This window comes from Typopeltis vanoorti, chromosome 23 (assembly GCF_054136105.1).
Source record: "Typopeltis vanoorti isolate ZY-2024b chromosome 23, IOZ_Tvanoo_1.0, whole genome shotgun sequence".
Classification (NCBI taxonomy): domain Eukaryota; kingdom Metazoa; phylum Arthropoda; class Arachnida; order Uropygi; family Thelyphonidae; genus Typopeltis; species Typopeltis vanoorti.
In genome coordinates this window covers 40,656,456-40,681,073 of record NC_143571.1, presented here as the reverse complement: position 1 = coordinate 40,681,073, position 24,618 = coordinate 40,656,456, and the positions used below count along the sequence as shown (strand labels likewise).

Below are 24,618 nucleotides of genomic sequence, written 5' to 3'. Positions count from 1 at the left end.
AAAGAAGACTAAATATCATGAAAAGTATCTTAGGTAAAGCGTGGGGAGCCGATGCTAAAACCTTAAAAGTCACATATATCTCTATCCATCCCATAATGGAATATGCTTCGCCTATCTGGATGCAAACACAAACCAGTTTAGACAAGCTTATAAAAATTCAGAAAAATGCAGCTAAAATCATATGTGGACTAAGGAATACGACTCCTGGAAAAATAGCAGAATTCGAATCCAACCTTGTTCCTTTAAAAATTAGATGGCAGGAAAATCTTGCAAAATTTGTAGAAAAAGCAGCCAACCTTGCACATCATAGAACAAGTGAACTTTTTAAAAACTGGAAACCAACAAACAGAATAAAGAAAAAATCAACAATGCTTGAAATCACAGAAAATAAAATTCCCTTGGATTGTCCAAATAAAATAGCAGACTACCCAGCATTTCCTCCAAATTAAGACAGGAAAATATAATTATCAACTCTGAAATAGGGAAACGAGAAAAAAAGCCTAGAAACCACTGAAATTTTGAGATCATTAGCCCTTTCAAAAATAATGGAATATGGACCTGACTCAATAAAGATCTACATAGATGGCTCCAAAAATTCAAATGGCAATTCTGGGAGTGGCATATTCATCTATGGCTCTCATAATATAGAACTAAAAACTAACAGTATTGAATACAACTCATACCATGCAGAATTAATAGCCATTAGCACATTACTGCAACATTTGAATAAATGAAACCCAAAGGAATTTATATCTTTCACAGATTCCATAGCAGCCCTTCAAGCTATTAAGAACTGTTACACTAGTCATCAAGAAATACTTAGAGAAATAGCAAAAAACATAAACAAACTACATAAGGATTCCGAAATAATCTTCCAATGGATCCTATCCCATGTGGGATTAAAGGGAAACGAAACTGCAGATGAAGTAGCAAAAATGGCTGCAACATCAAGTGATACCACAGATTTCAATCTTTTTAAAACCACCCAAAAAGAAAACATAAAAAGAACAATTCTTCAGGACATGACTCACCACTGGTACCCGGCAGAAAATCCAGGAGCTACCATCAACTCCAAGTTTAATCACAGTGCCACTACCATGATCTCTCGCCTCAAGACTGGCCACACAAGACCAATCAAGTTTGGCAATGGCATAGAAGTCTTCCCCACCTGCAAAATCTGTAACATCGAGGAAGCATCACCAGTGCATTTGCTAAACTGTATGAATATTTCCAAATGTGAACTCTATAACAACCCAGAAAAGGTGCTGTATAAAATACAAGAACTTGACCTCTATGATCTGGTGTAATAATACCATGGAATAATAAAAAAAAAATATATATATATACATAATTGTATATATCAGGGGCAAATATTCCAGGTGTGCAGTGCCCATCCACTGAATAGCAATATTATATTTTTGCATTTATTCCTGTTAAAGACTCCTAATTGTTTCCAGACTTCACGTAATTCTTAAATGTGAACGCAATATACTAATGCTTCATGAAGAGAACACTTTTCGACGTGTAAACATTGCATCACATTCGTGTTAATAGCCAATGTGTCTTTCAAAATACCTACACCTTTGAGCCCTTTGAAAAGATGTATAGATGGTGCAGCGGGTCAAATTCTAAGCGTTCTAGTAGTTTTAAACTGCTCAGAAGGCAAGATTGGGTGAGCTCTGGGACAATAGCACCTAGAGGTTGTCAACTAATCCAATTGAACGTTGTCATTAGTCATGAGTTGCTGTTATTGTTTTCTGAGTTTCATCTGTTTTGCGTGCATGAAGTGTCTAATTTATAACTTTTTTTTCCCATATTGACAATGGGCCACAGTATTGTAGTCGAAGGAGGTAAGCCTCCTCCTTATTCCAAATTTTACACCTTTGAGTAATTCAAATATACCAACCAAATATAGCATTCTCCTTCATTATTGTTTTCTAATATATAGTATCTTAAAACAAACACATTGTCCTCCACTCTTCGCAGATTTGGTTACAATTAATTGATAAATTAAAGTATTGAAAGTTATCCTACACTTAATTGCATTAGACCAATTAAGATGAGTACTGGTGTGCTATACTCTTAAAACTTTCATACATCAATAAAAATGCAATCGCACGGTCAAACTGACGTGAATTTCATAGTGCCGGTTGCATAAGCACAATAGCACACCCAACCCAAAGGGGCACGCTACACCACTGATATATATGAAACAATATGATGACTAAAATATTCAAATAGCATTATCCTGTTAATTCTATTGTAACTGGATTATATTTAAACTTGTAAATGGTTTTTAAAATGTTTGTTTCTAATCTGGAAATCAAAATATTCTAAGAAAACACTCATCTTTTTTCACATCATCACCGAGCCTATCTTTTCTTTTTGTCACAGTGAATTTTTAAGGAGAAAAATTACTAATGATGCCTTCAGCATCATTAATAATTTCTCTGCAAAATGTCATTTCTTTAGCTACTGTAGTCCTGTGGACTACAGTGGGTCGTGGAGGTACATTCATCAAATGTGCTGCAGTTTTCTTCAGTCAACAAACAAAGAAAGAGAAAGTTTTGCCTTTTGGACACAATTTCTACAGTAGGGGACATAGTTTATCTAGTGTAATATAACTTGATTTGGGTTTGAGTGATGTGTTTATGGTACCCACTCCTCTCCTTCAACAGCTTTCTTATTTTTGTATTTTGCAAATAATATCTGTTGATGGCTCACTCAGTGACTTTTTTGTGTGTGTAAAGTAATGTTTTTTGGCTTATAACTCGTTAAATTAGGAAGGTCTTAAAAAAAAAAATTTAATGAAAGTCATCATAAAACAGTATTCTTGCCTACATTTTCTGTTTTGTCTTCAGATTTATAGAATTGCTGTAAAAGAAATTAATAGTAAATGAATATGATGTTCATGATAGTGAATGAGAATGATACTGAGCAAATAAATCTATAATGAATAAGCATGATTTTGATAAGTACAAATTGAGGATAAAAGTGATTGATTAGACATAAAAGGAACAATTAAGACTTGGAGTATATAAAAGGCAGATTTAAAAGACCTTAGAACTTAAAATGCAATAAGGGCAAACAAATCAATTTACAAGGTGAGAATAAAACCATATCGGAATGCAGGAAAGTTGTAGTGCACTTTATTTATAGGCTTTATCCATGGTCTATGACATTTGATAGGTTGAAAGTTTTTCATGCATATTTATGTTATGAAACTGCCAAACCTCAGAGATAATGCAGAGGCAGTGAGATGGTGTTGTAGTGTGTTTTTATCACTAGCCTCAGATATTCTTAATTTTATTTCATTTTTTTGAAAGTAGGTATTCGTCACTTTTTTCTGTTTGAAGGATGTGATTATATTTAGCTGCATGTGCAGCTATTTCTGTGATTGTGAATTTGGAAGTTTTTTGTGTAAATTATCAGAGATAGTTGCACAGCAATCACAGTAATGTTCACATAAGCATGAATTGAATCTGGAGATCTGACAGCAGTAGACCCAATGTTGATAGCATTGCAATTGGGTGGCAGGGAAAGCAATAAACCATGCTACAACACTGCTGTAGAATTTCATCCCCCCCCCCGTAATTTTTAGATTCGATAATTTTGGATAACTTGTGAAGACAGCCTTATAATATTTAAATATATGATTTATAGCTTTATATATATTTCTTATGTATGAAATTTTAAAATTTTATTCTAAAGAATATTTATTTTATCTCAAAGTAGCAGCTCATATTTTGGCCTTCAAGTTAATATAGTTTAATAATTGTTGGGAGGGATAGGCTTGGTTTAAGATCTGCTTCAAGCAAGCGATTTCTTGATTTAAATTTCAGGAACTGTCGTGTATTTATATACATATAAGTTTAGTGACTAACTTTTAGGCTAGTGCAGAGATTAAATAATAAATTCTGTACTGAAATTTACCACAACCTGTGAACTTGTCTTCCAAACCATTATTGTATATTGGTTTCTTTAAAATGAAATTCTTGAATTTATTTGGCTCTATGCAGAGTATTTCTGCACTGAAAGATCAAAGAAGTTGTGTCAAGTTTAGATGACATACATGTAAGACTGGAGTCTTATATTTCTGCCTTCACAAACAGTGAAATATGGTGGACTTAAATATCTACAGAGTAATGAACATAACGAGACCCATCAGACTTCTGAGCAGAGGAATAAAACATTAACTAGAGCCATGGTTCATGTGAATATTCCAGAGTATGAATGATTTAGAGTGGAAGTCCTCTGTGGATAACATTCATAATTCACCAGATGTCAGAGATTAATGCAAAAGGATAAAATCTCCATCTGGTTTTTATAGACCTAAAAAAGGTATGACTTTGTTACAATTACCCCAACTGTGGAAGGCATTCAATCATCAAATTCCTGAAATGTATCCTCAAGGGGTGTACAGAATACTGTGACTACTACATAAAAAAACTTACATCATTACTAACTTCCTATCAACAATTTTCCACTAAATCAATCTGTTATCTGTCAACACTCCAACATTATCAGATCTTATATTTCGGTCTTCTAAGGCACTTTTAACTGTATCAATCCACCTATATCTTGGTCTCCCACTGAGTCTTTTTCCAGCTAACCTGGCAGAGAACGCTTGTTTTGCTAATTTTTCCTTTTCCATTCTGTTCAAGTGATCATACCACCTGCTCTGCTAATGCATTCTTGGATGCTAACAATGTCAATTTCTTTACTAATATCCTTGTTTTTAATGTGATATTGTCATTGATGCCATCTGTTCACATCCCTAATCTTTCTCAGAACTCTCATATCTGTGATCTCCAATCTTTGGTCGAGTGTTTTATTTCTAACCCACCTCTCAAGTACATAAGTTAAAATTGGTTTGAACACTGTCTTATATACAGCTAATTCAGGTGAAGGGAGAATAATTGAGGTCCTATGGAGTTGAAGTGCATGAAAGAAGAACTTATGGGCATTCATTTTGATATATAGAGGTGAAGGATGGTTATCAACAGTGCCAGACAAAGAAGGTTCATTCCTAGCAAGGTACAAATCCACTGAATTCAGATGAAATCGTCAGGTCTCCTCTAGGTAGGAAGAAATGTCACTCACCTGGAGTAACTTGGAGAGGAGCAATAGTATAGTATAACCATGACTGAAAGTAATTTGGATGACAACCTTAGCAGTAGGCAATAGTGAACAAGCCTGTAAAAAAAAATAAAATAAGTATAGTTCGCCCACCGTTTGTAGGTCCCTGCTTCGCGTCTTTCCAAGAATAGTCGATTCATGCTGAAGGGGAGAAAGAAATGAAGGACGTCCGAATTGGTCGCCAACACGCAAAATCACGTGCTTTATAGGTAAAATTTTCCAACTGTTATACAAGCAACATAGTTAACTACAATAATCATAAAAGAGAAGTTAATTTTCCAACCAGTAATAATAAACAACTCATCCCACTATACGAACTGATTACCCTATTATCGGAATGGATTCTCCTTTTTCTGAGATGCGCAGAAATGTCGAAGGATCTCTAATTGGTGGGCGAACTATAGTATACTTTTTTTTTTTTTTTTTTGCAGATATATTTTATATATACATGTGTACTCTATATTTTTTAACTGGATAATATAAAACCATTTTTTTATATTTATCCTTGAAGTCTCTTCTGCCTGGGTTTAGTCAGTCCTTGCAACAATTGGTGATGAGAGATGCTACTTTTTCCTGGCAGTATATTGTATGTATAAATTTTCAGTAATGCTTGAGCATTATAATACTGCTAACAGTTTACTATTGAATAACACTAGTTATAAAGCACATTAGCAAGCTGGTAACAAAAATAAACTTGCTAGAGTTTAAGATTTCTTGGGAGTGCTAGACTGTTGATGAAATAATAAAAGTATAATAGTGTGCTTATAATATAAAGTTTTCATTGCGTTATTTTCCCAGAGTTAGCCAAGTTAGATAAGCAGCTCTGCTTTCCAGTAGTCAATGGATTCAATTCCTATGAAGTGATTGCAAAAGGTCCAGTGTGAGACAACACACTGTTTATTGGAAGCCTGGAGAGGCTTGAAAAGGTTCTAGGATTGGTCTACAAAACGAGGCCTCTTAATTATTTATCCCTAAGTGGAATTTGCTTTTTTACAACAACAAAAAAAAACATTCAGTATAATTATTAACCTAATGGCAGTTTTCTGTCATATATACAATAGATGACAGTCAGAATTAATCCCACAAATGCTCTAGGATCAGTGATGCACCTTGCATACTGAGAACCCTACAATGCTGGGGCTGAGAGCTAATTTAGATTCAGAAGGCTATTTGCAAAGAAGGTTACAGGAAGAAATCACTTAACAACACTATTAGGGAAAATTTTTTTCCATTTATTTTAAGATCTCCAGTGTCCAATTAATAATCATTTAAAAATACAAAGTGTTTGCATTTTTAAAGGGATGATGAAGATTTTATATGAAAATGTAACACTCAGTGTGAATTGCCTTTTGATATAAAAAGCTTTTGTATTTGTACTATAGTTTAATTATCACTTTGGATTAAGGGTTTATGGGCTATGCAAGTATTTCAAATTGTTTCTTAGAGACTAGAAAGAAACTTTCGAAAAGCCACAGTAACTTTGAAGGTAATTGAGAGTGAGAAGTAGCCGATTAAAATGTTCTTTATAATTGAGCATTTAATTATCTTTGGCTTCTTATGATATTTCTAAATCTTATATGCCACTGTTTTTATTCTTGTATTATTATTATCGTTATTATTATTACACCCTCTATGGAGTTGGCAGGCTTGTCATTCTGCAAAACAATGGTGGTTGGTTTCAATGTGCATGATTTTGTTCACTGCAGCATGCGTGAAATATGTGTGGTCTTTGCACAATGAGAGATTTATTGAAGGAGAATGAAATTGGAGAATGTGTTTGACATAAGATTTTGAAGGAGGAATGGTGTGGAGAGTATGAATGTTTGGAGTGAGATTGAAGGAAGGAAGAAATTATATAAAGTAGATGGCTTGAGTTTGAAAAGATTTAGTGTCAGGAAACATGAAAAGCATTGTTTGAGCGTTCAAAGTGTAGAGTCAGGAAAACTAGGATGTTTGGACGGAGGCAGGAAAGTGCTGGTTCATGCAGCCCAGAGGTTAGTAAGTGAACAAGTGATCACATGATGCCAAATGTAGCACTCCAGCTTTTTTACTTTAGTGGGCTAAGCAACTCAAGGTAAGGGAGATTATGGGATGCAAAAGTATTGGAAATAAAGGCAAGGAGTTTTTTGGCATTGATTAGCACAACTTGGCCATAAGTTACAGGAATTAGTGAGACTTGTTTCACAGAGGATGATATGGTTATAGAAATAGAATGCAAGGGATTAGTGTTTTCAGAGAGGACAGAAGGAACAGGATGGGGTGGTCTGATCTACTATGATCTGATCCAGCACTCTTGAACCTTATGTCCTCTCTAATATATGGCTACCTCAGGTAATTATCTCATAGCAGCTGTATAAATTTCATTTCCTTCCCTACCTGTGACTATTCCTCTTCCCAATCTATGTCCCCATAGTTGAAGCCTTATAGGAGTTATTTGACCTGTACTCATCATGCTAATTTGCAAATGTATGTCATCTACATTTTTTCTTATACCCTTCCCCTGGATTATAGCAGCAACCAATTACATATTTAGCCCTGTTGGCCCTTACCTCACACCAGATAGCTTCAAATGAACTATCCTCTTAATCTCTGTCCCCCTGATGTACTTGTACTCTTTTTGGCTTTAATTCCCCTGTTAACTGATGATAACAGAGGAATTAAAGCCAAAAAGAGTAGGTATGTCGGGGGGACAGAGATTGCATACTTCATTTGAAGTTATATGACCCTCTGTAGCTCAGTCAATATAGATGAAGCCCTTTGTTCAGAAAGACCTGAGTTTGATTCCCGTCCATGACGTGAGAAACCTTTATCTGGTCTCTTTCGACGAAAGGTGAGTTAGCCAATCTACAGAGGTAGAGGTTTTTTCACCCAGAAACTAGTTTTTCATCCCCCAGAACAGGCAAACTAGCCCCATGAGCACACACACACACACACACACACGGATTAGTCAGGAATACTTAAGACCCAGCCATAGGCCTGATTCATCAGCTATATGCTGGTATCATATGCTAAATAAATAATAAATAAATTTGAAGCTATCTGGTATGAGGTAAGGGCCAACAGAACTAAATGTGTAATTGGTTTCTACTATAATCTAAGAGATATAAGGGAAAATGTAGATGACATGCATTTACAAATTAGCATGATGAGTTAAGGTCGAATAATTACTATGGGGACATAGATTGGGAGGAGGAGGAGGAATGGTCACAGGCATGGAAGGAAATGGAATTTATACAGCTGCTGTGAGATAATTACCTGAGGCAGCCATGTATTAGAGGGTGCACGAGGTTTGAGAGTGCTGAATCAGATCATAGCATCAAAGAACTTAGCAGTAACCAATCTAGCTATGCTGCCTTTGCTTGGAGAAAGTGGTCAGGTAGTCTTGAGAAGAGATGCATGCAAAATTACAAAGCATGTGATTATGACAAACTGAAGTCAGCTTTCAGCAGTGTCATGGCATAAGAATTTGGAGGGGAAATATTAGTAGTGATGCATGGGAGGTGGTCAAGGAGTATTTGAATTTAGTGTCAGAAAGATAAATCAGGTAGGAGTTAGATAAATGGTATCATTAAGCTAGAGTTGCTCACAAATAAAAGGTTGTGGAGGGATTATAAAGAAAAGGTAATTAGTATGCCCATGAACAGTATAAGGCACAGGCAAGAAAGGTGACCTGTGTGGTGAGGAAGGAATAAGATAATTGTGAGAGAAGGCTAGCTGATGAGGCTAATAGAAATCCTAAAGAGATCTTTCACTATGTGACAAGTAAAAGGAGATATGACAATGTAAAGACTACTGTTAACCATCACTGCCAGATCTTGAATCTTATCCACTTTCTGCAGTACAGTGCCATCAATTATAGTAAACAGCTTTATATTTCTGCACTCCAAAATGCAACACCTTGCACTTATTAATATTAAACCACAATCCCCACTCCACTCAAGTCAAAAGTCTATTCAAATTTTCCTGAAAGGAATTAACATCAGGAGTGCAACTTATAATTCTCCCCAACTTTGGGGATCTTCAGCTGTTTGTGGATTATGCAGTCAGTCCCAAGTTAAACAGCTGAGGTCTAAGAACAGAATCCATGGGTATGCCAGTAGTTACCCTCCTTTTTTTAGCCACTCCTCTATCATACACAACTAGTATTATTCAGAAAGCCAACACCAATCCATCTAACCAATATACCATCCATTCCCATCCTCTGTAGCTTGTACACCAACTTATCATGTGGTAAACTATCAAATGCTTTTGCAAAGTACAAGAATATCATTATATATGAATCTGCTTATTGAACGCATATTACTTTGTCTTAAAATACAACAAAATTGCTAACAACAAGACCTAACCTTTACAAGCCCATGCTGATCAACCCAATCTTCTATTCTATTCCTAACCAATCTCTCCAACACCTTGACCACAACTGTAGTTATATAGACTGGTTTATAATTGGAAACGTCTATCCTAGAACTATGCTCGTGGAGTGCTATTTTACTTTCTTGCCTCTCCTTAGGATCCTTACCCACTTGCAAGACTTTCATTAAATAAATAGGTCACGGGCATAGCTAACTTCTAGCTGTTGTGCTATTCCTTAAAAATGTGTGGTAATATGTCATTCATTCCCACAGCTTTATTAACATCTAACCCAATCAACGCCTGATACACCTCTGATTCTTCCAATACTAATACTTGGCTTCATCTTGGACAGCACCATTTACACCAGTACAATATACACTGATAAATTGCCCATTTAATAATTCCCCAGCCTTTGCAATGGTCACTCTGCTGTCATGACCATCCATCACTGTCAAGCTGCCATAATTCTTCCTTTTGCTTTCCATATTCCTGCAATTCTTCCTTTTGGTTGCTTTCCATATAGCAGAAAAATTCCCTTGAGTTAACCTTGACTTGATCAACCATTCTCCTCTCATACTGCACCTTTTCTTTCTTTACCATTCTCATCACCTTCTTAGCCTGCACTTCTTACTTCTTGTGGATCTGATCACCACCAATTGTCTTGTACCTCTTCCATAACATTTTCTTTTCCAACACTGCTTGCTTGATATCCAATTCATCCATTTCACTCCTACTCTCTTTACTTGCTTAATTTTGGTATGCACTTATAGATTGCTTGAGTTGGATACTACCTCTTGAATTCCCACATGCACTGTCAACATCTTTTCTGCATCTTATCTACCCAATGTATTGATGCTAGTTGGCTACAGAGCATCCCATAATCAACCATCTTATAATTTCGCATATATCCTTTTCTGGCAGTAGCCTTTCTTTGTTTCGCCACTTCTTGAACGAGTACCTCATGATCACTCTCACCAACTGGTGAGTGATAATACCTCATTAACAAATACATCTTTTGAAGTTATCACCAAATCAAAAACACTAAAGCCTCTAGTTGCTTCGATCGCATTCTTCTTAAGATATTTATCCCTGAAAAATTCAACAATTTCACTCTCCTTGCTCCCGTACACTATTTCCTCCTTCCATTCTATATTTCTGTTTCTCATCAGGATCAACTTTTTACATGCCTAACTAATTTGCTAAAACAATTCTCAATCCATATTCTCTACATTCCCTGGCCTATAACAGCATCCTATCAGATATACTACCCTGTTAATTTCAACTTCACACCACACAGATTGAAAATATGCACATACTATCAACTTTCACTTTGTGAACACAATTCCTCTGCAATCATTAACAGTAATTTCCCTCCCTCCCCTCTTCTTTTCACCTTCCTATCCTTCTGGAAAATTGTATATCATTTCATTTCTATTCACAACAGCACATCACCCTTAGACAACCAAGTTTCACTTATACCAATTATCTTTGGGCATACTGACTCAATCAATGCAACAAACATAACAATCCCTTTGTCTTGGAAGCCATTCTGTGCTGTCATGCTTTACAAGTTCCTTTGATTGTTAGCTACATTAACTTCTTGATTCTGTGCATTCTCAGCAAACAATATTCTTTCTAAATGCCTAACACCAAACCCATTCAAATGCATTTTATCAACTTTAATCCATTCCAACTTCCTTTCAAATTCACTCCACAGATTCACAAAGTGAACCACTTACCTCACATAACTCAGCCATTTTGCTATTCATTTCAACTTACTGTTGTCATATCTGGTAAAATGTTTTTTCCAGAAACAACTTCCTCAAGTCTCTATCAACATTCCTTTTTTCGCCAAGTCACTTGCCCACAAGAATTCTATCAATAATTCTGATGCCTTCTTTTTCGTTCTCTGCAGAGCATCGGTTATTTGTTGCAATGTTCCACCAAGAAAGCATGTTTTGTGTCCTTTACTAGTCATCACACCAAATGAATGATTGAATCCCCCATACATCATACAGACTCTTTCTGCATAATACTTTCTCATTTAATCAGCCAATTTCTTCTTTAGATGCTTCATTTCACTTTTGATTAGCTGTTACCTAAGCTCTTCTACTCTGTTCCCTGTATTGACATGACTAACAATTCCATGCGATTTTTGTTTACTACTGCCGATGCTGGCTCCCATTTCAAAATGCTCTAACTTTTCAATACACTTTTCACATACATTAATGCTTTCCTTCTTTTTTGTTCACTCTAACATTTCACAAATTGGTTCATACATGAAACAATTCTTGCAGTGCATCCACTGGGAAAATGTAGGATAAACTCAATCTTTGTGTCAAAGCTTTCTGTGCTGCAAACATGCACTTCTTTATGGATGCAATTATCAGAAATCAAAAGCAGTAGGAACAAACAAGTAGCAAAAACACAAAATTCCAACAAATACTACTGAAAATATTTCTTTCTATGATTTTTCAAGTTTTTACTGATGTACATTGTCCCTCTCCTTGGATAACAACAATACTTTTTGTTGAGCCATGTAACTTGAATATTCCTGCTAGCAAGAGCCAGTTTTTGGAGGTGGCTGGTCTTTTCTAATAAAACTATAGTAGAGATTGTCTGAAATCTAGTCTTTTTTTGTTGTTGTTTTGGATGCTAGTTTTGGATATAATTCATGAAACAATCTTGGAATATCTCTTATCACCCATATGTTTTTGCAGACTATATACAATGAGTTAGCTTTTTTTTAATGCCATTCCACCAATAAAGGGTAAATTTTATAGCACATTTAGTACTCTCAGCGGGCTAAATTATCTAAATTTAGAAGTCCTACTTTAAATATAAAATTTTTTTCAAGCAATTCAGACCAACCTGTAAGTAGATTATGGCTACTAGAATAAGAAGCTTTTCTTAGTTATACTATAAATTAAAGATGCCAACAAATTATATTCTTAGTTTAATCCTTTATCCAAGTGTAAGCAAACAGTTTGCGCTTGAAGTAACTTCAGGACTGGGCAACTCATATATAGAAGCAAATGACTTCAAAGCCTTAATATCCCATAATGCACATATCTTTACAGACATGTATAATACTATGCATTATGGGAAGGGTCACTACCCAGACCGGTTATGAATTTATGGAAATATGACTTCTGCATTACTTCAACCTTGGTATCACTTCTGCATCTGGCTCCCACTGATGAGACCTCAATAAAGTTTGAAACCGGTCTGGATAGTGACCCTTTCCATAATTCATTGCATTATACATTTCTGTAAGGATGTGTGCTTTGTATTATGGGATACTAAGGCAAGTGATGGAAGTCATTTGCTTCTATATACGAGTTGCCCAGTCCTGAAGTTACTTCAGGTGCAAACTGTGTTTGCTTACACTTGGATAAAGGATTAAACCAAGAATATAATTTCTTGGCATCTTTAATTAATGGCCTACTAGAGTAGGGTTTAATTGTTTTCTTGTAGTTTTATTTATTTGTACTTGAATATATATACCTGGTTTTTAAAATTATAAAATTCATTATTTTGTTAATATAGTGCAGTAAATATGTTGATATACGAGGTGTGACAATATAATTCCCGGAATGCACCTGTAAAAAAAGCCTACATTCGGAACTATACATTAGTGGCTACTGTCACCTTCAAAGTAGTCCCCTTGTGCATTTATACACCAGTTTAGACGGTGTTCCCCTTTTTGAAAACAGGCCTGGAACTCTTTTTCCAGAATACTCTTGAGTTCCTTAATCACATTATGCTAGATATCAGCGATGTCAGAAAATATTTGTTCTTTTAACACGGTCTTTAATTTTGGAAACAGCCAGAAATCACAGGGAGTTTAGTCAGGTGAATAAGCAGGATGACCTAATTCGATAATCGATTTTTTGGCTAGCAACTCTCTCACGATGAGTGCACTATGGGTTGGCACATTGTCGTGATGGATAATCCACTTGTCAGGCCACAATTCAGGTCTTTTTCTCCGAACAGAATCGCGTAATTTTTTCAGCACCTCTAAATAGCATTTTTGGTTGACTGTTTGGCTCTGTTCAGTGAATTCATAGTGAACTATCCCCTTGTGATTAAAGAAACACACTAGCATGGTCTTGAAGTGCGAATGTGACATGCATGTTTTTTTTTTTTTTTTTTTATGTTGCAAACTTGGAATTTTCCACTGCCTGCATAATTACTCTTGGAAACATCTGCTTATTTGCAGAAAGATCAGTTGCAACTTGAATCTGCCATTGCTTCTGTTTGTTCATTAAGATCCGAGGCACAAACTTCGCAGCAATCTTTCGCATATCCAATTCTTCTGCTAAAATTACCCTGACTGTTTCTCGATTCATTTACAATTCACCAGCCATTAATCACACACTGAATCGTCTGTCAGACGTACCAAATCTTACACTCTATTCACATCTGCCTCCGTCATTTTTATTTTTGGGGTTGTCGTTCACATCTTCTTGCCCACCTTTGAATCTCTTATGCACTCAGACACTTGACTTTTTTAGCATATCTATACTACAACATTTCAGTAGCAGTTTTATTGATTTTCACACACAATTTTATATTAACATGCTGCTCCAAATTTTGATCACACATTTTTATGCCAAAGTTTACATGCAGATTATTGTTTTTGCAATAGCCAACCAGCAAACGGCTCTATTGGCTTGAGGTTTATGCATGCATTAGTTAAAAGATATACAAACATGATTACTCACATGATTCCAACCAAATCACCACATGGGCGACACTACGTGGCCATTCCAGGAATTAAATTGCCACACCTTGTACAGCTCTCAGAATCCTGTATTTTGTCATGGCTGGTGATCCAGTAAGTTATCAAGACAGCCAAGATTTGGTAATTGTGGGAGAATGCAACAAACTGGTGATCCTAATATTCATTCAGACTAGCAAAAAGATTATAAATCTTTTTGCTAGTCTGACTTAAATTACAATTTGTAGGCAATAACGGACCATCCATGTTATCTAATGAACGGCTTTTCACATATCAGTAATGTAAACATGTTTACATTACTCAGAATGCTTCAATAGTAGTAAGCCAACAGTCTATTAATCCCTGCCCTCCATCCACTTGCTAAGAAGTGGATGGAGGGCAGGGAGGGCATCCACTTGCTAATACAGCTTAAAATTATGTCAGTTATATGTGTATGGTCTCTTAGGATCCATAGTTTGCCAAGCATACTTGGTTTTTGTAACCATGATTTTAATAGGTGATGCTTATGTCTATAAAAATATTTTTATATACAAATTGCATATTTTTCTGGCCTGTTGGTGAGATGAAAAAAAACTTAGTTGCTGGGAGAAAAAAACTTTGCCACCTTCTGAATGAGAAGTAATCCACCTTCACTTAATACCCTTAAAGATTCTCATCCTAAATGTAATTCAAATCCATGGCTTTATAACTAAAGAGCATTGTCAACACCAACTGCTCTGATACCATGTATCAAAATTACTCAAACCTTTGTCTTACTGCAAAATACTTCAGTATTTTTTTTTTTTTAAATTTGGTAATCAGTGAAGAAATTCTAAGAAGTTATTTTACTCTCTAAAACTTAAAAATAACCTTAATGAAGTGCTAGAGAATTTTATTTTCAAGAAAGCAAAAACTGCAATGCAGGGAAGTGTTCTAATATGTACGTTTATTTTGTAACCAAGCAAATTTAAATCTAAGTTGCAAGTGCTCTTTTGCTCTCAGTGTAAGTTATAGTCATGTGCCACTGTTTCTTCTCAATCAAGCCACAGGATAAAGCTTCTCATTTAGGATTCTATAAAAAGCAAATATAGTTTACGTTGTTTATTTAACACTTATGACCATAGGCCAAAAACGAATTGGAAGCATGAGTATTGACAGAATGGGGATTTGTACAAAGAGATATGTAGGAAATAGTTGTGTAGGAGAAAATCTCGTAGATCAAATGAATAAGCAGCTATTATGTGACATAGCTAGATGTTACGTTGAGAGTCAGAAACCTGCATTCCAAAACATAGAGTAAACAGTCCTTTTATTGCAGTTTTTTGCCTAAAATTAAATAATTCTCTAAGTACATTTTTTTTTTTTTACTCGAAGTGACAACATTAAAAATTCACTTATCAAAATCACTTTGATGAATTAGAAAAAAATTTTCTCCCAGACTCCTGAAATTTGAGTGAAGCACAACTTGGTCTGGGGGAGTAGAACAAATTGCCATTGATAATTTTTTGCAGCCTTGTATTTTCCAATTTGATCTTAAATTGCCTCTGTAGTGCAAATGGAAGAATTATAGAACATTGTATCCTTCATTTGAAAAGACCTTAGTCTGATTTTCATTGTGATAAGAGAAATCTTTATGCAGACTTTTTGAATTGATGAGTTAGTGAATGCCATATGGAGGTAGGAGGATTCCCCCCCCCCCCCCAGAAACCGGTTTTTCATCCAGGATGGAGACAAATTAACCCTGGTATACACACAATTTACAACTACTATTGTGGTGGTAGATAGCATATGTGGTTGATAGATTGTGGTGTGGAGATGTGTAGTTGAGTAGATGGAAGCTTAAGTATTGTAGATAGTGGGTTGTGTGGAATGGAGTGCAATAAATTCCTAGGTGTAACATAACGTTGAACCTATTAGTAGTAATGCACAGTAATTGTATTTGCATTTAAGAAAAATATAAAAGGAGCAAAACTTGAAATTTCCCTGTAAAATTACATAACATCTATGTTCATTATAAAAATTTAAACTGGTTAGTTACTTTAATACTATTAGAAAAATTAGTTGTTATATTTAAGCACAAAAAGGTCGGTCATTATAGTGATGTTTATCTTTGAATGTTGATATGTGTTGAGAATGTTTTTCAAAGAGTTTTTCCTTTTTTTTTTTAAATCAATCCTAATATGCAAGGAAGGGAATGAGAAGTCGGTTAAATAGTTTTGAAGTTGAACTGTGTGTGAATGCCAAACAACAGCTTCTTTTTTACATGATTAGAGAAAAGTGAAGGATGGTAGTCATGTACTTGAACTTTAAGAGGCATCCATATAAATTCTTGTAAAACTGACAGTGTAGAAACAATGTCTGTGATGAATTGGAGAGAATCCATGAGAGAGGGATCATGCAGGGTGCTATCTTCTGATACAATCGAGCATTTTTAGGGAGGTTTTGAATATACTAGCCCAAATATTGAGAATAGCATTCTGAGGTTGGGTGTATTTGGGATTTATGAAGTGCCAAAAGTTGTTTATGAGTGGTATTTTTGTTTGAATGAAAAATGCCAAGTGATTTGGAGGTTGGGGAGGCTATGGATGTGATGTGTTTGTACTGAGGTAGGCTAGATGCGAAAGGTCAACTGAAGAAGAGAAAACTGATCTTTACTGGAATCAAAAGTATGGGGGGAGAGAGAGAAGAGCATGGTCTTTCTCCCCAGAAATAAAAAATTGTGTTTTGATAGCACTGAAATTCACTTATTTCATTTGGGTGAGAAGATAAGTTTTTTAGAGTATTGATTATATAAGATATTGAAGTTTAAATCCTATGAACATTCAAAGATTTTGTGAATTAAGAAGAGGAATGGAGTGTTCTATTATCAGCAAAATTAGATAGAATTCGAAGTTAGCGAGAGAAGTTATTAATGTATAGGAAGAAGAGCATAGGAGAAAGCACATCCTTGGGGTGCTCCAGCATTGATAAATCTGAGAAGAAGCTAGTAATCCAGTCACAAAGGTCAGGAGGGATATTGATAAGAAGACCTCATTCCCAGACACTAATGACATGGAAATACTGAAAAACTAGAGTTTCTCCAAACTTTTCTATGGCGTGTGTGTGTGTGTCCGGAGGTTGGTAAGATTAGCTAGATTTTCTATGAAATGAGCAGTTGAATTAGTAATCACAAATTGTTGGTCTGGGTGGTTAGCATACCTACTCTCCAACTTGCTGGCTGTGGTTTGAATCTCACCATGGGCTTGTGTTTAGGTGGGAGATGAGATGTTTGGGATTGTGTTCAGGTGGGAGATGAATTTCATTGCCTGGTGTGATACCACCACCCTGCTTATTGGAAGCCTGAAAAAGTTCCATGTTCGGTCTCTAGAACCAGGGTTTCCAGACCACATAAAAAATAAATAAAATATATATATATATAAAACAAAAAAACTATCCTTAGCTCACCCATGGTACAAAATGTGCTATAGGTTTGCAAAATAACCTTTCAAGGATAGAGAGAAAAAAATTGAGAGGTCTTTGGGTAGTGAAGAAATTTGTTAGTAATTACCCTGTATTACTTTCTGGAATACTGAAGTAGTAGTGGTAGAATAGTTTGTTCTACTATCTCTTTTTAGGAACAGCCTGGATAAAGGCTTATATGGGCAATGCAGGATGTGGTGGACCAGGAATTGAGGAATCTTGAATAAATTTGGAGTTATAAAAGCAGATGATTCCAAATCTACTAAGATAATCAAGTTCTACAATTGCTTTGTACTGTATTTTTTGATATGCATGAAATGGGGATATCAACTTTTCAGGTTCATAGGCTCAATGACAGACATTCTTTGTTCTTGCACAGCAGCAAAACCAAAAGTGCAAGACTAAATCTCCATTTAGCCTGGCACTTTTTACTTAGAAATAAAGGTTTAATAAATAATACTTTTACCTTGTGTGTTCATATATATTTACTCAGTTTTGTCTTCTATTTTTTCTACTTGCTCTTCTTCACTATCATCTTTTTTTCTGTTTAATTTCTTTTGTTCGGTTTTCTCATTTTTTGGGATCCTTCAAGTTCAAGGGCCCTGGCAAAACTTGAACCAGGAGCATTGGCAAGACCATATTCCCAATACTGTCATTTTTGAAGAAAGCCGATAAAGACCACTAGTTGAAATAATTCAGAAAAGTCAAATGATTTGGTTGTGAACACCAGTTCGACATCCATCATCTACTTATGTTCAGTACTTTTGCACTCTACACACCAGAAAATAAAAGGTCAAGAAAGTGATGCCAACAGATTTTTTTTCCATTGGCATGGTATGGCACTTTTGCTCACCTTCATTCAATAACTTTCTCTAAAAGTTAATATTTCTTTGTGTACTTACATTTTCATACCTATAAGCTATCAATAAACTATAAATAAACATTGTATTTGGTAACTAGGTACCAGCTGAATCATATCTGACACTGTAACAGATACACAGGGTGTCTAAGCTAGAGGTATCCAAAAATAATGGCTTATAATGTGAGAACCACTCTAGGTTTTCTCAAACTAAAGCTCAGTCAATAGGAAGTTTTTCCAAGATTGGTTTTGTCTCATGCTGTTTCTTGGATGTTAGATCAGAAGAGGGCCTGGCCACATAGATCTCCAGATATGACTCCATTGGACTTTTTTCCATCGGGCTTTATTAAAGACTGTGGGTGTGCCAAAGAAAAGTTCAAAGATTTCGATGATTTGAAACAGCATATCGCTGCAGCAGTTGCTCTAATAACACCTCAGATGCTGGAGAACACTTGGCAAGAGCTCGAGTATCGTTTTGACATATGTCAAGCTACAAAAGATGCCCACATTGAACTTTACTAACATTGATAAAAACTTGGTGAGTTACTCTGTATAATAACAATATATATATATATTGTAATAAACCTTATAGATGCTAAAATATGTGTATGTATTTTTGGATACCTTTAGCCTGGACACCCTGTATTGAATACAGAGATTTGGATATTATCATAATGAGAATAGAAACAGTCCAAGGCTATCATCATATTTATAATGCAATTTATATTATTATAAATTGGCTCTTGGTTATGAAATAGTACGTCCCTTACAACTTAAATTTTATTATATTATTGCTTTATTTTTGAGGATGTGGGGTGGAATTAAAAAATTTCACAGTAAAAAAAAAAGTTAAAATTGTGACAATTGTTTACATTTTATTTTCCAGTTCGGAAATACAAATGTAGATTTGTCATAAACAGAATAAATTTAGCTCATTAAAATAGTTTTAATTTTAATATTTTTCATTAGTAAAAATGATTTTAGACAAAATTGCATATTTCAGTTAGATATTTCAAGCCTTGTCGAAGAAATAAATGATAAACATCTAGGCCCTTGGGCTGAAGCCTGTTCCAAAGATGGAATCGTGAACACACCACTTAATCCTTATTTACATCAGGTAATAATTACATATAGAGAATTTTTTTTTTTAGTAATTAGATTTAATTGTTTCTAAGGCTTAGCATTTTTTTCACTGAGAACACATTATGTTTGAATTCATTTCACATCCAAATTGATTTAGATTGCTCGGACTAAATCCACTCTGGAAGAACGAGTAGTAAGGCTTATGTGTTGGTTCATGTTAGGTTTTATTACGGTTTAATTTACAACACAAGATAATAATAAGAAAATAATATGTATATACTTAGTTGCTGATATTTTGCTCATTTTCTACCCATCTTCAGAGCACAGTTTGTCACAGTATGCAAACAGCAACAATTAGTTAATAGTGGAAACAGTATAAAATTGTAACAGACAGCACTAAAGAACTAAAGTCCTAATTGATGCCATGTATTGTTGGATATGGAGAAAAGTTAACAAGTATTAATTTGATCTTAAAATAACTGTCTCCCTGACTTTTGATAAATTGATACAGCCATACTTGTTGATGATGTTTGGGGAATGTTTTAATGCTGCTGATTCCAAAAACAGTCTCTCTGACTTGTCGTGACTTCTGTGTACCACTTAATTTCTTCCATCTAATCTTGTGTGGAAGGAGTGTCTAAGACATCCTCTGTTAGTCCTGACTTGCTGTAGCGATGGTGCCAAATGTATTTATGGGGCACTTCATGTACTCCTGGATCTGAAAAAAAAAAAGGGGGGGGGAATGTCCTTAGGTGAACAGATGAGGGAAAGAGAAGAATAAAGAAATCTAAGAGTTTGTGATTGTTTTATATTAAAGATTTTAATGTTAAAACATTGCGAATTCAACATAGAAATGTTGAATGCTCATAGCATTTGCAGATTACCAGAAACCCTTTGACAGTCTTAAGGAACAAACTAGATGCAACAGTAAACAAATGGGAAAAAAAAAAAAAATTTTTATATATATATATATATATATATATATATATATATATATATATATATACTACTTTATAATATAAAATTATAAGCCTTTTTGTGTCACGTTTTTTGTCAAGTTATTTGAAACGTTTTGAAACTCAGGGCTACCCCTGAGTGAATCAGAATAAAAAATTGCAGAAAACTGCAAGATTCTTAAAATTCTAAAATAAGGTTTGGAAGGCTGGAAAAACAATAGCTTATGTAAAAAAAGACTAGTTATGTCAATGGAATATATACTAATGACTACAAACTCATTATCATCCATTGAGGGATTTTAGGGATTGCATCAGAATTCAAGGAGAACCGGTCTACCCATCCGGAACTTGGGGGGTGGGCAGAGAGAGCCCTCCCTAATATATATATATATATATATATATAAAACTAGCATTTAAACTGGATCGTGGAACTATACTCAATACCCTTTTGTTTGCAGATGACCAGATAATAGCAAGAAGCAAAGATGAACTTCCAAGATCAATATATTCCTTGAACATAATTGCTAAAAAAATTGGGAATGCAAATATCAACAGCCAAAACAAAAATCATGGCTTTTAAAGGACCATTGCCAGTCAGAAGTAAAATTTATGATTGAAAATAAAATTTTAGAACAAATTAACTGCTTCAGATATGATGTGCTGTATCATATGCAAAATAAGCTGACATTGATATCAAAATTTCAAACTTTCTTAAAGATAATAGGAATGATTAATAATATTTTCAAACCTAACCAAGTTCAGAAGCATACAAGAATAAGAGGTTATAAAGTTTTTGCAACACCTTCTCTACTGTACAGAAGTGAATTATGATCATAAAAACTGCAGAAGAAGAAAAAAAGAATAGAAACTGGAGAAATGAAATTTCAGCAAAGGACAGCAAGCTATACTCTCTGAGACAAACGGACATGTGTAAAGAACTAAAAATAGGCAGTATTAGACAAAGTATATAAATACCGAAAGTAGTGTATTGAATATATCGAAAAAAATGGACATTTCAAGATTGCCCAAAATAATATTCAGACCAAACAGGCCACTGGGCCTAAAATCCCTCAATGGATGATAATGAGTTTGTAGTCATTAGTATATATTCCATTGACATAACTAGTCTTTTTTTACATAAGCTATTGTTTTTCCAGCCTTCCAAACCTTATTTTAGAATTTTAAGAATCTTGCAGTTTTCTGCAATTTTTTAAAATTTAATAGTTTAGCTGTTATTTTGTCTTTTGTATTTTTTTTAGTTTTAATATTAATATTTTCTGCTGGGTCATTGTTTTTATATACATTTATAGTTCATTCAGACTCCAGACATAATTTTGCCATTTTTTAAGGGTATTGTTTTTATTTTTTTACATTTCTCTTTATTCATGTATTATATTAAGTTGTGGCTTTAATGTATTTTATTTTGCACAATTGTTTCATCTTTCTGTGTTTCTTTTGTAGTTCATTTTTGTTTTTATATATTTCATCTCTATTTCAGTTTTTTGTTGCCACTTCAGACCTCCAAGCCGGAGGACATTGGTCTTGCATCAGGCAAATTAATCTTCCACCTAAAGACAGTCACAAACATCGATGCCAAAAGCAGGATTCCAACCTCTAGCCTATTAGTTGGAGAACAGATACATTAACCACTCAACCATCCAGTCCATCAAAGCTCTTACTGATCCATTTACACTTTATTCTTGTGCATTTTATTGTTGCTTTTATCAGAATTGGTTTGATTTTTTTTTCATTCATTCTCTTTTAAGTATTCTGTTGTTTTTATCCCTCTCCCACATTGTGTTTTTAATAAACTGATTGATACTGAAATTTTGTATGGAAGCAGTTAATCTTGAATTTTCCATTTTATTTGTTATCTTTAGCCATTTGGTTTAAATTGGATTATTAGCATTACTGTTTGGCTGAGTAGTTAGCATATCTGCTTTTCATTCAACATGCTGTGGATTTGAATTCCATCATGTGTATGTATTTTTTTTAGGTGAACATCTTTAGATGAACTTTATTAATAGCTTGGTATGAGACCAGTAGTAGCCTGCATATTGCACAGCTCAAGTGGCATGAAAAAGTTCATAGTTCCATATTTGGTTTCTAGATCAGGATATATGAATTTTCTGATCCTTAGTCCAGCCACAGTATTAATATTTACATACAATAGATTAACAGCCTTTGAATGGGGCTTACATTAAAAGTGATCAAAATTAGATGTTTCATTGCTCTGTGATTAATTTTTTTTTGCTATCATAGTTACTATGCAGATGAAATATAGTATTGGATATCCTTAACTTTCTGTTGCTATTAGAAAGGTTCTGCTATATGAATAGTTAAGAAGCCTCTTGTAGGTTTGCTTTAACCAACCATAAATAATCGAACTATATAATATTTGTCTATTTGCTGTATTTGTTATATTTAGTTCATGCCCTTGTATTTTCATGTTGAAGTTTTTGGAAAACAGAAAACTATTTAAACACTGGAATGCAGATAAATAATTTATCAGTATGAGGTGATTACTGTTGTTAATGCTGATGAATAGATAGGGCAGTGCACCAGAATCTAAAATCATATCGTCCATTCTGTTTCAGCTAGCAGGGTTCTGGAAAACTTGTGCTATTTCCAGGAATAGTCTCTTCAATTTAAACTGGGATTTGCAAAGTAGGCTCACTTTCTTCGATTTTATGAAATTGCCTTTTTCTAATGCATGTTGAGATAGCCCACATTTTTGGCTCTACTTTCCAGATGTGCCTTTTATGTTCTTTTTTTCTGGAACAAAGTAGTTCATCCTGTCTATTTGAAATATTGAATTCCACACCGGTGACTGTAAATAATTAATTTTAGCAAGTAAATTTTTTATTTGCATTCCAGTATCTACATAGTTTTCTGTTCCAGAAACTGACATGAATATTACTTCATACCCATTTGATATAATATTTCAATTAGTTAACTAAACAAGAAACTATTATGCTAGCTTGATTAAGATCGCCTTCCACAAAAATTGAATAACTGACATTCTTTGCTGAGTGAATGCTCTTTGCATGTGTCAATTTATCTATCAGCCTTTTGAGATTAACTTTATGAACACTTTAAGCAAGCTTATAACTAAGATTATAATTAAGATTTAAGATTAAAAAAAATAGTGTAACAATTTAATGGGATATTACAATTTTTCAAAAATTTGAGGGAAAAGAAAGGCAAATCTAAGGATTTGGCTGAAATCTACCAAGTACCCTGCACTTTTAACCTAACCTATTATGACCAGACATGGCAGCTGATATCAAAATCTTTTTCTTTCAAAAGCAGCTAAACAAATTAAATAAATTATTAGATCATATTCCTTAGATACCTATACTATTAAAGAGTTGTGGATTCATCATGTTAGTCACCCATGTATACTGCTCAAAACAATTAGGAGATATTCTTGTTAAAATTATTTCACGCTAAAATGTATAATTTGTAATAAATATCGATTATTTAAACAATATCTCATCACTTATACCCTATCCATAAGTAAGAAATATTTATTCATGTATAAAGTACCCAATAGTTTAATTATTTGCGGAAATTTATAATTATCTAACAGAAACTAAAATATCCCCTAATTGTTATGAGCAATGTATTTATGATCTTTCTAAGGTACACAAATCTGGTTATCCATTACATCCAATTGTTGATTGCATAGGTTCTCCTACAAAATATCTTTAAGGACTTCTACAAAATTTTACTGGGAATACCATCTCTTATATAAAAATAGTTTTCACTTCAAAGAAAAAATTAGATCTTCATCTTCGAGAGTCTGAAGTGATGGTTTCCTTTGATGTAGTTTCACTGTTTACAAATATATGACTTCAAGAAACTCCACAGCTTTTACAAGTAGATTCCCCTGTTAACTTTGTCAGTTTATTCGAGTTTATTATCAAAGCCGGCTATTTTACTTGGCATAATAAATTATTTCAGCAGATCGAAAGTACTGAGACGGGTAGTCCTATATCACATGCTTTAGCTGATTATTTTATGGAGCATTTAGAGGATCAGAT

General features: G+C 34.3%; 1 protein-coding gene across 2 annotated transcripts in view; it reads left to right on the top strand.

The window, feature by feature from the left end:
* The window catches only part of LOC150093795 (uncharacterized), a 311,113-nt gene that overhangs the window by 261,891 nt on the left and 24,604 nt on the right, over nt 1-24,618 (top strand). Inside the window, exon 11 of one of the 2 annotated variants that reach the window (XM_090412758.1) lies at nt 19,537-19,650. The exons of the other annotated variant lie outside the window; for it this stretch is intronic. Within the exon in view, the coding sequence (XP_090268884.1) occupies nt 19,537-19,650 (114 nt within the window). The remainder of the gene's footprint in view (nt 1-19,536; nt 19,651-24,618) is intronic. 2 annotated transcript variants of the gene reach the window in all.